Source organism: Haliaeetus albicilla, chromosome 13 (genome assembly GCF_947461875.1).
Source record: "Haliaeetus albicilla chromosome 13, bHalAlb1.1, whole genome shotgun sequence".
NCBI lineage: Eukaryota > Metazoa > Chordata > Aves > Accipitriformes > Accipitridae > Haliaeetus > Haliaeetus albicilla.
In genome coordinates, this window is record NC_091495.1 from 5,917,039 (window position 1) to 5,932,874 (window position 15,836).

Below are 15,836 nucleotides of genomic sequence, written 5' to 3' on the forward strand. Positions count from 1 at the left end.
TCTAGCGGTTGACTTTGGGTAGTGATAAGACTAGATAGCAAAGTGCACTGAATTAACATAAGGTTACTCATCTGTAGCCATTAAAAAAAGGAAGAAAAATAGAGTAAGGTGAGGAAAGGAAGCTGAATGTGATGTCTGAATTATAGAAAAGAATGTGGCTGTAATGTACAAGAAGCCAAGAATAAAATCTCTTTTCTTTACTAGCCATTGTTTATTTACTTATTGCTACTGTTGCAAATACTGCGTTGGGTGGTGTTATGCTATTCATAGCACCTTCTTTCCGTTGGGATGAACTAAGGGCTGATGGCAAGTGAAAAGTCCGTGGCATTTCTGAGGAGATAGGATGCACTTTCATCTGTTGATTACTGAGCAAAAATTGCGATGACTACTTCCTTCTGAATATCTGTGGTGAATTATTTTTGTCTACTCCTCACAGTGTCTTACGCTAGCTTTGTAGTGACTTCATAAAAGACAAGACTCAAAAGAAGTTGCACAATCAGTCTGCAGATCGGCTGGGGTCTAATGTTCCTCTATCCAAGACGATTTGAAAATTATTAAAAACTATGAGAAAATGATGAGAAGATTCCTACCCTACATCCTGGCAAATCCTAGAACTATTGAAAAAAAAATAGATGTATTGGAAAAGAGTATAAGCAATGGTTGTGGAAGAATTAGGAGGACATAAGTAACATCTAATGGCATGAACAGGGAGATTGGGAAGGGTGACATCTTGAATGCTTGTATTTTAATTGAGATGCTGAAAGCTAACGTATGCTTTTGTGCTACAACATGGCAGTTCATACATACTGCTGCTCCTTACATCTCTAAAACTGTAGCATTTTTGCAAAAATTCCAGGTTTTAAGCCACCTGCGTTGTTTACCTAGCAGTAACATCCTGTGATGATGAGCATCACTGGTATGGCAGTTGTGCATTTAAACTGTTCCACAGTGTTTTTGCTTTACTGTTAACTCAGTGAGGCCAGTCAGAAATGACAGTGGAAATTGCAGATGCAACAGCTGAATTCTGGCAGAACCGGATTACCTCGAATAGGAGTGTGTTTTCTGCTTTAGAGATCGATGTAATTCCATCTGCGTTGGAAAGAGATTGTTCATCCAGGCAGAGAGCAAACAAATGTAGAGGGGTGGATTACTTCTTTCTCAGATTCCCAGTGATTTCAAATGCCCAACGAGTAACAGAGGAATTAGGTGGATAGTCTGTTATATTAAAGATAAGAATAAGCTCTGTGTGTGTGATTTATTTTAAGGGTATTTGATGTCTTATTTTTGCTTAATTGTCGTGATACTTAGCTTTCCAGAAATACTTGGATGACTAGTTTAGTTTTCATTTTAAAAATAAAAATAAATCAGCCATTTCCTAATTTATGTACATTTGCCTGTCTAGCAAGACATCTTATCATGACAAGATAGGGTACATGTGATGCTTTTTAAAAGGATTTCACTGCAGTATAGTAAATTATCTTCATTTCAAGCATAATTGTGATTCTCATCTGAGTTTGTTGGCTGTTTGCCAGGAAATTCATGTTAGAGCTTAGTGGAATTGGAGAGTCGCATACCAGTGCGTCAGTGTCTGTCTGTTATATGAAATATCATTTTTCTATATGAAAAAGTAGTGGTGTACTATAAGCCTGGAAACAACATGTTTTCTCCTTCCTAACATGTAACATACCTATGAAAACCAAATTCCGTATGTGTATGTAGAGCAGATTTGTAGTATGAGAGGCCGGGAGAGAGCAAATACGCAGGCAGGGGAATAAACATGGCATTTTGGTCATATGGATTTCATCAATATAGTTTGGGAATGATAGAGTAAAGAGTGGTGAGTCAGTTATGCCTGGTCATCCCTAGTGACTGAAAATAACTTGTTATTCCAACCCTTTTATCCCTCCTCTCCCTCCTCTCCACATATTTTGTATTTTATTTATAGCTCAAACAGCTTTTACTTTGCAATTCGTTAAATAACCCTTCAGAGCTGGGGAGGGAAGACGAAAGGGCGACAGCCCCCCGGGCAGTCTGGGGGATAGAGCCACTGGGTCGGCACGTTCCCCATCGCGATAGCTGGGTCCCCTCTCGCTCCTGTGCACCCTTCCCTCATCTGCTCAGAGATTTCTCTTTTAAATGAGCAAACTCGGTTCCTGAAGTCATTAGTCGGTTTGTGTTGACGGCAGTACCCAGGAGCCACATGCGGTGTTCCAGACGAGCTGGCTGTGGCTTTGATAGCAGCTGGGTCAGAGGGCCCACGTCTGCGGGGGTGGCAAAGTAGAGTTGTATCCGTAAAACCTTAATGGAGGTTGTAAGCTGCTCTGAAACGCATGAAATCTTGCACCACAACCCATATTTGTATTTATCCCATAAAGTATAGCTGTGCTAACAATGCCTGCATTAATTATGAGCTAAATCTTCTGTATTTTGCTTCAGCTCAACATGTGTCTAAGTATTTTTGTACAGTTTAATCCACGAACTAAGAATCAGTTTAGCACTTGATATATCTTAACTTGCAGACCAGGATAATATACTTCTTGATCTGCTCTTAGCTTTCCCACAGTAGTGACTTCTCATACCATAACTGAACTACACTGTGTCTTCCTTCTTGTATTAGCTCTGATTTGGTTTGGAGAAGAGGAAGAGAGCTGGCAGGTGTGTCTGCTGAAGAAAAGAGCATCCCTCGCATTCAAATAGAAAAGAGGGGAGATCTACTCCTGCTGCTGTAGTAACATTGGTTTATAGCCCTGCAGAGAATCGCTCAATCTGTAAGAAGCATTTAAGTCGACTAGATTTTATTGGCATTACAAGTTCAGTGTAGTGATGCTGATTAAAAAAAAAAAAGCGGGGGTGGAATCTGGGTAAATTATTGTTTGCTTAACTGCAGTGCTCCTTATTTTTTGGCTTATGCGGAGGGTGAGGGGAGAGGCATGTTAAAGCAACAAATGTGAAGCTGATTAGCAGAACACCAGCCTGGGGCGGGAGAATCTCAGGCTCTGTCACAGGTGAGAGTGGAAAAACTCACCCATAGCTTGTTTTTGTGCCCTGACTTAACTGGGGATTTACACCTTTCATGGATGGTGTGCCAGGCTGTATTCTCCTCACCTGGAAGAAATTTCCCAGAAACTGGGGAGCGGTACCTGCCAGCTCCCCTTACCGTTTCATCTCAGTTTGCATCTCAGCCCTGTTGCACGTCGCTTCAAACCCTACCCAAGTGTTGCTGTGGCGTGCTCACTGTAGCTTGCTGGCTCCATTGCCTTCCAGGATGTGGCAAATGGCTCTATAATGCTTAATAAACAGGGCTAAATAGCAGCTAACAGCAGTGCTGTAGCTACAAGAAAGGATGTAGTCTTTGGAGGCATAAAAACAAAAAAACAAGTAGGAATGTTGGTACTAGATATCTGCGTATGGACTTAATGAGGCCATTTTGGAAAACTACCTGGTTCCAGTACCCACGCTTTGAAAAGTATGTTGAAATGTTAGAAGAGATTCGGAGAGCTACAAGAGGGATTTGAGCTTTTAAAAACACACTTTGTATTGAGATTTTGGAAGCTCAGTAGGTTTAGTTTGTTCAGGAGCAACTTAGGAGGTTGGCAGATCAGACCGAGACTTACGTATATGAGCATAGACAGCTCTTTAATTTAGCCGAGTTTTATGGTCAGGAACTAAAAGTATAGAAATAATGTGTACACAGACACACATGCCCCCCTGATTAATTAGAGGAATTGCCTATCTCATGTTAAAAGCTTTAAGGCAATGCGGGATGTCTGTCTTAGAACATCCCATGGCAAAACCAAAAGCATTCTGCATAAGCTCCTGTGGCCTGTGTTATTCAGAAGATCAGATTAGACGATGACAACATTCCTGTCTGATCTTAAAATAATGAAATGAGGTATTTACAGAGATTTCAAAGTCAAAGCAGATTCCTGCCTCCCTACCCCCTCAACAACTTCAGTTAGTGGTATTGTTTTATACCTTAATGAGATGTGGCATCAGGCTGCAAAGCTTTGTGATTTAAATGTATTTAACAAAACAATTAAGCACACGTAATGATTGCCAATAGCAATGAGGATGTCTTTATATCTCTTGATCTTTGTACCAGCCGGGCTGGAGGTACCTGGTGGGGGATGCCAGTAGTCCTCTCTACTGCTGTATGCAGCACCCAGAGCACATTTCCTTCCTTCTGGGGAGCAGAAAGCAGCCAGGGCTGTCCCTTCCCCAGGCTCCCACCCTCAAGGACAAAAGGTGCAGTTTTCTTAACTCCTTCGTGTCAGCAGATGGAAGGTCTTCCTCTCTCCTTCTATCACAACAGGTGGAAAATCGGATAGCTACAGAAAGAATTGGTATGCAGGATCACTCTTCTCTGTTAATCAAGGCCAGCATTATCATTCTGTCTTTTTTGTTTGCTTATTTGATTGCTACACTTACCCAAAAAAGATTTCCAATAACTACTGAGTTGAAAGTGATTTAGATTAACCCTGGCTGACACCGCTGCTTTAAAGAGGGCTGCCTGAAGTTTTAAATCTTCACGAGGATGATACTTCCCAGGAGGGGCTGTAAATCCTTGAAGCTGCTCCCTCCTGATACTGTGTTCTCAAAGAAAAATGACTCGAATCTCAGGAGCCAAGGCAGTACTATTTCTCAGTAAGCAGTTTTAGATGGCTTTTGTTTTAATGTCCAAAAATGTATCTTTGTTTCAGAGCTAACGTACAATACTCAGATGTTGGGAAACATAACTAGTTTTGTTTTACTTGTTTCTATCTTTGTTTTGATTATGTTGCTGATCAGTTTATTTACAGAAATGCCAAGCCTCCTTCTGTTGGGTTTCCTAAGGAAATGTATATAGGGTTGAAGGATATTAAGGGGTGGGTGGGAAAGCTATAGCCAGTGTTCTATGGAAGCATGGAAATGTATGAAGCATCTAGAGCTGTGTGGTGAAGGGACAGGTATGCTGCTTTGCAGGAGGAAGCGGTTATAGTTACATTGTGCTTGGAGGTGGAATGGGCAAGGGCCTCACATATTGGTCCCAATTTTCACAGAACAGCTTATTTTAAGGTGATCATGAATATTTTGTTGTGAGAGCATCTCAGTATACATCTCCCGTTCTGGCTCAGCAACTCATTGGCGTGCTGTTCTGTGATGTACTGTGGTTAAGAATAGCATCTTCTCTGCTGGATCAATGCAGGGGAAGAGACTTTATAATCCTTGTATGATTTAAAGTAATGTCAATGATAACTGAAGTAGGACAAATTGCGGCTGCTGAGATCCTTGCTAGGGATGGAAATGGGTAATAGCCACCACTGTTGATGGTAAGGAGACTCAGCTGCCTGTTCTCTTTCCAGGCTGCTGAAGAGTCTGAGCAGTTCATTGCATGGATTTGCCTGGGGCCTATCGTCATTTTTGGCTCACTGATGGTCATTTTGGCTTTAAGAGCTTCTGTTCTGAATCATCATTTTGACCCTAAAGTCACTGCTTCTATAGATCCTTTTGTCTCACGGTGAGCTTGCTCAGCATTGCCCAGTCCTGGGTACGGGCAAGAAAGTGCCCTTGTCATTGACGTGAATCATAACTGAGGAACGAGCAGTGCATGAGCTCCCAAGCAATGCTGATAGCAGAGGGGATGGGTCCATCCAACCAGCCCACTTATTTGGGACTGTGCTGTGGAGCTGAGCATCACTTCTGGCAGTTTTCAGCAATTGCAGCTGCCTTGCAATATTCTCTTTGCAAATGTGTTTGAAAGAAGCTGAAAATAGTTTAATCCTGCCTTTTACATTCAGGCTGGTTTTTTTCCCCCTAGAATTAAAATACTGTGCTGACATGGTATTACTGAACACACAATTAAAAGTAACTTTCAGTTTACCTGTGACATCTTTACTTTGAACCTAATAAGATGGTCTTGGTTGTAAGGTTTTTATAGTAGATGTTGAGATAAAAGGTTTGTCTGCACACATGCAAAGGAGCACAGAGGCACAAGGGCAGGCAGGGAAAACCCCAAAACCCAGATGGAGAAACAGAGCGCTTACCCTGGCTCCTCCGAGGGCTGTCACAGGGGAGCCATTAGCCTGTGGGCCAGGCATGACACCCATCACAGTGAGTCAACGGGAGAGGCTCCTGTCCATCGCCTTACAGACTGAGGGGCGTTACTGCTTGCAGGGCTCTGGGACTCGTTACAGGATGCCCAAGAGGAGCATTTGGGGATTGTACAAGATTTACTACGGGATATTTAGGGGAGGAACCAAAAGTGGGGAAAGGGGTGGTTCAAGGTGGTTTGGGAAGAACAAGTTTGGGAAAATGGAGGAATTAAGGGGTAAAAGGGGCTGGTCCCATGTAAATGGGGCTGGTCAGTACACTTGTCTTGTGCCTGATCAGCCCAGTCTGTCCCATCTTCTCATTAAACCCCATTTCTAATTTTTCCTGGGTGAGGGGACTCTGTAGGTATGCGCATGGAGGTCCAAGTGCCAGCAACTGGAGGGACCAGGGTCCGTGTCTGTCGTGTGGGTGCATATGTCAGCGTGTGATCACTAGTGACTATCTAGCAGGACTAGCAGGCGAGTAGGGTAAGAGGCTTGGGAGCCAAGTATCAAAGTGGCCATAAGTCTTGGTCAGATACTGGAGAGGTCACAGTTTGGCTACTGGAGGGACTGCAAGGTCCAAGCCAGCAGCTGAGGAAACTGTGGGGTCTGGGCTCAACCGAGACCAGTTTGTATGTTTGTTTGTCTCTGCACGAGGCAGCTGGAGAAGAGAGGATCTGAAGACTAGCTACTGGGTGGCCCTGAGTGTCTGTGAAGGGATCGACAGTGCGTGCAAGGGGTCTGTACCAGCCACTGGAGAGGGGCTGTGGCCGCAGGGGCTCGTGTGTCCATGTGCCAGCACCTGGGAGGACCAAGGACGCTGGGCCAGTTGCTGGAGGGATGCGTAGCCTGTATATAATTCCCACTGACAGACCTTTATCGATTAACCAGAGCAGGGGAACACACTGAGGCCATTTTATTTGCTTGAGTGCTGTGTTTTCTGTCCATGTTGATCCATGACTGTCTGTCTGTCTGTGCCTGTGCATTGTACGCCTGTATTTCTGTGTGTGTGTATTGGGAATACGTGCTCGGACTTGCTCCTAGCTGGGGCAGGGAGTTGCAGCAACCTCACCTCTACTGGGCTACCTGATGCTGCAACTGCTAAAGTAGAATAAAAATTCTGATGGAACAGCTGGTATAGTGGAAGAAAATGTCCTTGGTTTTCCTTTGAAATGTTTTTTAAAAGAAGGCATCTTTCTCTAATATTGTTATTTTGGTCATGAGCCTGGCAAGTTCTTCCTCTGCCACCTCTGAGCGCAATGCTCAAAGCAACCAGCTGTGCATTGTAATCGCTTGAAGTAATGTCGTGTATCAACAGAGCCTGAAATATAAACAACTTTGACTGGAGCGCAGAAAGTTTAAAAAGAAAAAGAATAGTGCTTTTGAGGCATTTTGTCATCCCGAAATGGAGACCGCCACATGGATTAATCATCATCTGCATGTTATGCAGTTTATAGCCGCTTAACAACAATTGCAAATAAACTTTATCTTCGCTCCTGAGCACTGTAGTAAGCTTTCCTTTTCTGAGGTGCTTTTGTAAAGCACAGGACAGAATATTGCTCATGGGTATGAAGGATATATAGTTCTACTACTGCAGGAAGAAAGTCATGAGACTGTAAAGCTACTGAAACTGGTGTCTCTTTGTCCTGAAGAGCTGGGCTACCCACCTGACATTTTAGCCTTAATGGCAGTTTCTTAGCTTAATTAGAGTTCAGATGCAAACCAGCAAACTTTATATGATTTTTCTCTGTCCTTCATTCCTTCTCCCACTGGGATGTGGATACATGCAGGATAAAGAAGATCCCTCAGATGTCACTAAAAACATTGCAAAAAGTGGTTTGTCCACTGACAGCTTCTCTGAGCTAAAAACAAATATGCTTGCCTACTTCGTTTTTGACCCATTAGAGAAGTAGAATGATGTGGCTTCCCTCAGGGTAATTTCTTCTTAAATGTGCAGAAGCAGTTTTTTTAAGCAGATCTTTAAGTTCAGGTGGATAAAGATCTTTAAAATCAGTGACTGCCCTGCATCTTTACTTAGGAACACTTTCGTTTGCTGGTTGACTGGCACCTTGCTTTTGTCTGAAACATGTGCTGTTAGGTATCTCCAGACTGCAGAGAGAATGAGCTTAACTTCAGAGGGGAACAGAGACAATAAAGATGCTCTAGCCACGGATGCAGGTTCAAAACTGCGTGATTAAACCTAGCCTAAGGGAATTTTGTCCCTGCTCAAGAATGGTCTACCTTCATCTGCTGCAGTAACTTTTCTTCTTTTTAGCAGATTTGCTTGTAGCATGTCTGGCAGTGATGCATTGACCCTGTCCATATTAAAAGCTGTCGTTGATAAATCAGCAGAGAATATGCAGAACCTTTTTGTTCAAGTGTGCAGTGTGGATCCACTTTACTGCACGTAATACTAGCAGGGTATGCTTCTTTCAACAACTGTAGAAAACTGATGGGAGCTGGTCTTTTCCACATACTTGCCTTGCCAGGCAACGAAAGCTTTGGGCTGCCATTTGTGTGGAGTTTTTAAATATGTATGACCCAAACAAGGGGACTCTTGAGAAAGGCTCTAATCCTCTTGCATGTGAAACCTGGTATTCTGGTCTTCTCTCTTTCTGATGTTTCTGTGCTTTCAGATATGCTAAATCTACCTTTGAAGTTTCACTACTTCTTGTTTAAAATATACTTTAACAGGTGAAGCTTGCAGCTGGGAATTAGGAGATACTGGTTCAAGGTGGACACACTGAGCAGACACGTAATCATCCTTTGCCTTGGTGTCCCTGTTTGTAATGCAGAAAGAGTAATGTGTGCACCCTCCTGTATGCAGCTCTTTGAGCTTTGTTCTGAGTAACTAATTTAGAAGCTGTAATGTAGTGTAGATCTTCTACAGTCTGGCGTGAAGCCCTGCTGGAAGTTCTCTGTCTGGGGGTGCTACAAATCCATAGGTAAGGAGTAGAGGCTTCCCTGTTTCTGAACAGGAATTTGTGGGCAGAAATCTGTCTGCATGCTGAAGAGATCAGACCAGCTGCATGTGTGCAGGGAGTCCTGCCCAGTCCTGTCAGTCCCACTTGCACAGAGTCAGAAAATCTGTGTCTTAAGCAAATCTGATGATTTATCGCCGGTGGTCTGTATGCCAGTGATCCTTATGTGTAAAGCCTTGATTTTTCGAGAACATTTGCATGTAATGGCAGACTGACTGTTTAGCTGCAAAGACACAAATGACTGCAAGATGGGTCAGAAACTCATGTAGCCCCAAACTCTTTACATAGAAAGCTTTTTTCATACAAGGACCCCAGGAAGGCTGAACTTTTCTGGCCTCCCTCTTGAGGTAAAGCCTGTAGGTTTTATGTGCCACTAGGACCTGGAGAGCTATGGAGGATCAGGAGGAAGACAGATTGTAAGAGATGGATCTCTCTTAGACATATATGTAGCAGCCCTTCCCCTGGTTAGGCTGGGAACTAGGGGATGTCTGTCCTGTAGGCTGACTGTAATTCTTTCTGATGGCAGAAATATTTGGAGTAGTGGGAGGAAAAATGCAAGCTGCTCTCAAAATGCTTTGTGCTAAGGTGCAGCAGGCTGGCCATCATTTCCCTTTGTAAGGGCTGGGTTTCTGAGACACATTCAATTTTGGCATCTCCTGCAACATGATCTGTAAGGTTTTACCTGTGCAGAATACGGTGATTCTCTGCTTAGGATGTGACCCCGTAGCTAGACAAAAGCTGGAGTATTGAGTTTTGCTCTCATAGACCTCCTAGGAGCCATATATAGCTCTTTAAAAGTCCAAGTAACCTGCCACAAAACTGTCCAAGAGAGATCATTACAAGACAGCACAGTTATAAAATACTCTTCAAAGGCTGAATAGGGTTTTTCCCCCTCTTGTGATATTTGGAGTTGCACTTTAGATACATCCTTTTGAACATAGCCTTTTAAAGTAACTTTCTATTCTGTCCTTGTCATTTTTAGGGCTGTAAAGGAAAGCCAAAAATGCCAGGGAAGGGGAGCAAATGAAAGGAGGGAGCAGGGCTAAAGAGTAGGTTTTGATCATGTTTGCAAGAAGTGACATCATCTGTGAGAGCAAAAGTCTTCAATTGCTGCAACTGGAGACAGCTTTTAGTCTCCAATTCTATTTTGCCCCGAGCCAGCCAGCCAAATAAAAACAGTGGGATAAATCACTGCTGGCAGAACTTAACAGTTACGCAACATCCAGTGCACCATGCGCCTATTTTTAGATCAGTTTTACACTAGCAGAATTTACTTTATGAAATCTAAAAAGAATGTCTGGTCAGAGGCTGGGGTATAAAGAGGGTATTTTAAAAGTGCAAAAACATTTAGTACAAAGATGCGTTAGCAAACCCCACTTTGGCAATACTGATATCCTTTCAAGAGCGTTGGCTCGATCGAGCATGGTAATGAAAAGTAGAGGGGGTTTTCATCAGTATTCCCTTGAATTTCTAATCTGCAATTGCTTTTTAAGTGGCTAGCTATACTCACTTTACCCAAATAGCTAACCGTACGTGGTTTACTTAAAGCTAGGCTTCCTACCATTTATGCTGTACTTTTTCTTTACCAGCTCTGGAATGCAGTAAGCAGCAGCTCTCCTCCTTACAGTACTGGCTGGTCGGATTTAAAGAAATTGTGTTAACTGGAGTGCTCTGGAAAGCTGGCTGAGCTACAGAGATACTACTCATCCTTTGTGAGATACCAGAGATTTAATGAGCTCCTGGTATTTAGCTGGTGTATGTTTCACATGTGTCTTCTCAATCTTCAGTGAATTAGGATTGTGTATGCTGCTTGCTCCAGATCAAACTGAATCTTTTTCAGTGTTGACGGGAACATACACGAGGGTGTATTTCGTTAGTTAAAAGCAATTTTGGCTTGCAGCACAGGTACGAATAACTGAAGATTAGTCTCACATACTGTGCTCTTTATTCAAGACCAAATGTGCATTTTCTCTTTTTTAAATTTGACTTTTTCCTCTTACTCACTGTTGTAATTCTGCGTTAGTTTGTACTGTGTATAATTTTGTTCCCAAAGTTTTTTGCTCGGATTCAGAACAGATAATGATTGAGAGAAGTTTGACCTTTCAGCCTTTAATGATTGTAGCAGATAAAACATACTCTGCATAGCTATCCCATAGTATCTTTGGGATTTCTGCCACAATTTGGACAGTTTTCAGTCACGCCTTGAAGTGAATTAGTGTTCTGACCATTGCATGATCTGTATTGATCTTTCTTCCGCCAAACCTTTCTTCTAGGTGACAATCTCGATGCTATCCATGACATAACTGTGGCATACCCCCAAAACATTCCTCAAACAGAGAAGCACCTTTTGAATGGAAACTTCCCAAAGGAGATCCACTTCCACGTCCAGAGATATCCCATAGAGACAGTGCCCTCTTCCAAGGAGGAGCTGCAGCTTTGGTGCCGGAAGCGTTGGGAAGAGAAAGAGGAGAGACTCCGACACTTCTATGAAGATGGAAAATGCTTCAGTGCAACAGGGCAAAGCATTATTCCACCGTGTAAATCTGAGCTCAGGGTCCTCACGGTTAAGTGCATCTCGCTCCTGTATTGGACGGTGTTCCCACTGGGTATGCTTGTGCTGCTGTACCTGTACAGCTTTGCACGATGGTATTTTGCAGCCATGATCATCTTTTTTGTTGTGCAGCAAAAGATATTTGGTGGCCTGGAGCTAATTGAACTCGCTTGTCATCAATATTTTAGAAAGCAACAGAAATTGCACAACACGAAAATAAAAAACAATTAGTTCTGGGGTAGAGAAAGACGTAAAAATAGGTGGGTTTCAGATGTCCTGCAAATTTTATGCACAGGGAAGAATTTTTGCATGAGAATTGTCTTTTACTATTGCCATTGTTAGACATTTGCACTTGATTCTGTGAAGAGAAAGAAAAATGTTAGTTATTGGTATACGTGAAAATGATAGTTTTTATCTCTGAATGTAATTTCAACATTGCTCTTGCAAGCAGCTGGCAACTGCATTCTGCTGTAATTAAGAAACAAATTGCTGGATTATTGAACAATCATAAGGACGTTAATAAATGTGACATGCACTGAACTTTCATGTAGAAACCCAAACTGTCCAGCTAAGAGACAGATGTATGATTTCTGTATAATCACATTGTTGTAAAGTAAGCACCAGATTTGGAAAGCTGGTAAGTTTAACAATGTTTTGATGGTAGGTGGAAGTTGGAGAAGAAGTTGTTCTGTTTCTTTTTTCTATTTCAAATGTTCAAACTTATTTTAAAATAATATTTTCCTATAAGCTTTTCCAAACACTACTGAACCTACCACTATTGAACCATTCTGGCGTGGTCACTCAGAAGGATTTCTAAGCATTGCAGTCTTGTGCTGTAGTACAGAAAACAGTGCTGGCTCTGCCTCCATTTAAGTCTTAACTGATTATTTAATAGACCTATGCAGCTAAGTTTTGATTTCTCACTGTTTCATACTGTTATTTGGTCTCCCTGTTAGCTGTGAGAGTCTTGTTCCTACTGTAGTATACAGAGCTGCGGGATAGGGGAGCTGGTTTTTTGTTGTTTTATTCATGTTTTTTCCTCACAGAGGTAAAAATAAGTGTCTCTGAGTAGCTGGCAAATGTTTTTCAACAAGGTCTCCTTGTAGACATTATTTGATTGAAAACATTTTATTTATTTTTCAGAGTAGGGAAGATTTTTTTTTTTTTTAAAGCATTTATTTTGGTTTTCACATTGCTTCCTTAGGCATTTCAAGTGTCCATCTACATAATCAGGAAGACTGCTTGTTCCATGTGTGTCAGCCAGACATGCTGAAATGCATCTGATGCAATGGTTGTCTCCTTATAGGTACAAGAGATGGGTTTCGGACTTATCACAGCACAGGGAAATTGAGCTACATCTTCCCTTTGCATCTCTTTGATTGCCTGATGACATCATTGTTTTTCCAACCTCCTTCGTGATTTTTTGGGGGGTTCTTTTGGGGCTCCCACTATAACACTTTCCCTTATTTTCATGACTTTCAGAAAATATGAAGGCTTAAACTCAGACAAGGCACTTTCAAGTGTATTCTTTGTTGTGTGTAATAAAAGTAATGTTCATGTTCGCATAGTAAAAGACATGAACATTGCCGGCTCTTAAGAGACACTTCATGTTAGGTTTGTTTTTCAGCCTCAAAAATGTTAGACCGCTTTATCAACTGTATTGCTGCAAAACCTTCCTGACTTACTAAATATTTGTTGTTTATTGCATGAAGGCTTGTTTGAGCTAAACCGAGATGGCCTGGCTCCATATGTTGAGTGGCATTGCCATGAAATGTGAAAGTACAGAGTGCAAAATGTATCTTGTACTATGCTGAATATCTCAAGTATTGGGTCGGCATGGTAGACACATCTGTCTTCTTCTAAATTACAACACTAAACATGCTGTCTGTATCAAAGGCCATTTTTTGAACTAATCACCAGCCTCTATTCAGCTGTCCCTTGCAAGGTGACAAGTATTTTTTAATCTTTGCTTATAATAACTAATTGTTTATTATGCGGAAAGTACTTGAAGCCATCTGTTTTACTCTAATTTTTTTAATCCCTTTTTTCTTAAAAATAAATAAAACTAGGTTTATATTTAGGGTTACGTTTCTTAATGATTTTTTCATATTTATATTTGAGTACCTGACGACTGACAACTGGTGTTTCATTGTCACAAGTGGAAGGAGGTCCTTTCTGCACTATGAGGACTTTTTAAAACTTAATTCCGTGACATCAAAGGCGTGGTTGCAGCTTAACATCTACATAGCCTGGTTTTAGTTCGCCTAATACTCTGCTTTGGTGCAGTTCCCTGCACATCCAGGTAACTCGCTGCCAGGGAAAACCTAAAAACCTCATTTATGGTTAATGCAGAGGAGACCTAAAAGGCTTCTTCTAGTCTGTCCTGAGCCATGGCTGTGCATTCATACCAGGAGTAACCATGGCCAGCCTACTCCAATAGCCTTAACATAGTCTTCAGGAATGACTTCAGAGGACCGGTTATATATGTTGGTGACGTAAATACCAGCTACGCTTTTCTCAGTCGTTCAGAGAGCTTTGTGGTGTCATCAAATGTATCAATCAGAAACATCCGTGTGAGTCTTGGTCATGGAGCGGTGAAAGATTTACGTCTGTGTGTGATTAGAGTTGGGCTCTGAAAATGAAATCAAATGCAATCCATCATTGACCCTTACAAGGGGTTTTCTCCCAGCTGGAGCCAAACACGTAACCTACTGTAATGTGGTAAACATCCTGCAAATCTGTAATTCATCCCTCTCTCTCATGTATTCAGATCAAAGAGAAAGAATAATCTTCTTGTCAGCTGCTAATGTCACGTTTGCAGTGCCTGGCTCCATGATGCAGGGCAGCACGTGGTAAGTGAAGAATCCTCCTCTCCCAGGGAGGTGTGTTGGCTTTGTGACTGATGTAAATTTTCAGATTATGTGCATCATTTTCCAGCTCAATTAGAAATGCAAGACGGGGAGAAAAAATTGAATAAAAAGAAAAAGGGTTGTGGATATAGAAGCTTCTTTGTTTAAAAAGTGGTTAAGGAACTGGGGGAAGATCTTTCTATGAATGCTTTTTTTTCCTCTTTGGTCAAAATGTAGCTTTTTACTCAAAAGGTTCTAATATACAGGCTTTTTTGAGACCGTTTTGTTCTTACCGTGTTTCCCTATTCAGAGTAGACTGAGGTGGCACTTAAGGACATGGTTTAGTGGTGGACTTGGCAGTTTTAGGTTTACGGTTGGACTTGATCTTAAAGGTCTTTTCCAACCAAAATGATTCTATGATTCTATGCTGGGTAAATCACTTTGAAATGTTGTCAGTGCTGTTAGGTTAAAGGTGCTAGTACTCCAGGAGTCACACACCCCCTCTTTCATGGAACACATATTGGCACCGAGACTCGTCTCGCTCATTAGCACATTTGTCATGGCTCACCTTCTCTTGTAGTCCCAGCAGCCGCAGTAGACAGAGCAGCGACTACTCTGTCCGTGGGACCTACAGGTCTTGCTAGGTCTTGCTTATGTTATTTGAGATTAATGATGTGCTTTAAGGATATTGCTTTCATTTGCTCAATCAAATGTTTCCTCATCAACATCAGGGGTTTCTTTCTTTCTGCTCAGAACAGAAGGTTGAAGCCCTGCCATCTGTGTTTGTCATCAAGCTCATCTAGGTAGCAGGATGTCAGACCAAAACATTTCTCTCTTGGCTTCAAAGTTGCAAGGCCCGAAGCTGGTCTGTAAGGTGTTGTCTTGATCATACAAAATGTAGTTCCTAGTTTTGTGCATTGCATCAATCTGTGGTGTTTAAAAAAGATCGTGTTTTTATAACTTGATTTTATATGTACACGGTGTGAAAGGAAACACCAGGATACTACAAACCTACAGAAAGCCTTAGTTTTCAGAGATCACTGAGTATATTAGAATGTTTTAACCATGTACCAGTTACTCTACAGCAACAATAAAGACCTGAAGCATTGCATGTGTTTAATTTTGCCGTTTTCTTTTTACTGTGCGACATATTCTGTATGCACCCGTAAGGAGCAAACCTTGTCTTCAATCGTATGGCTGTCCATTGGGCAGGTTTGTGGCTGTTGGGGTGGTACATCTCCCTGCTCTCCATGGGAGGTTGGAAAGGGGCGGCTGGCTGTACCTTACCTCCTAGTCTCTTCACGTAAAGGGATGCAGAAGCCTCTGAGCGTGAGAGAGGTACAGCTCAATTTTAGCCTCGCTTTGCTGCTTAACCAGTATTGCT

General features: G+C 42.0%; 1 protein-coding gene across 15 annotated transcripts in view; it reads left to right on the top strand.

Annotated features, from left to right (window-relative positions):
- The window catches only part of LCLAT1 (lysocardiolipin acyltransferase 1), a 120,993-nt gene extending 105,421 nt beyond the window's left edge, over nt 1–15,572 (top strand). For all 15 annotated transcript variants that reach the window (XM_069799988.1, XM_069799983.1, XM_069799984.1 and 12 more), the window contains one exon: nt 11,326–15,572. In XM_069799988.1, the coding sequence (XP_069656089.1) occupies nt 11,326–11,834 (509 nt within the window). In that variant the 3' untranslated portion in view covers nt 11,835–15,572. The remainder of the gene's footprint in view (nt 1–11,325) is intronic.
- The last annotated feature ends 264 nt before the right edge of the window (nt 15,573–15,836 follow it).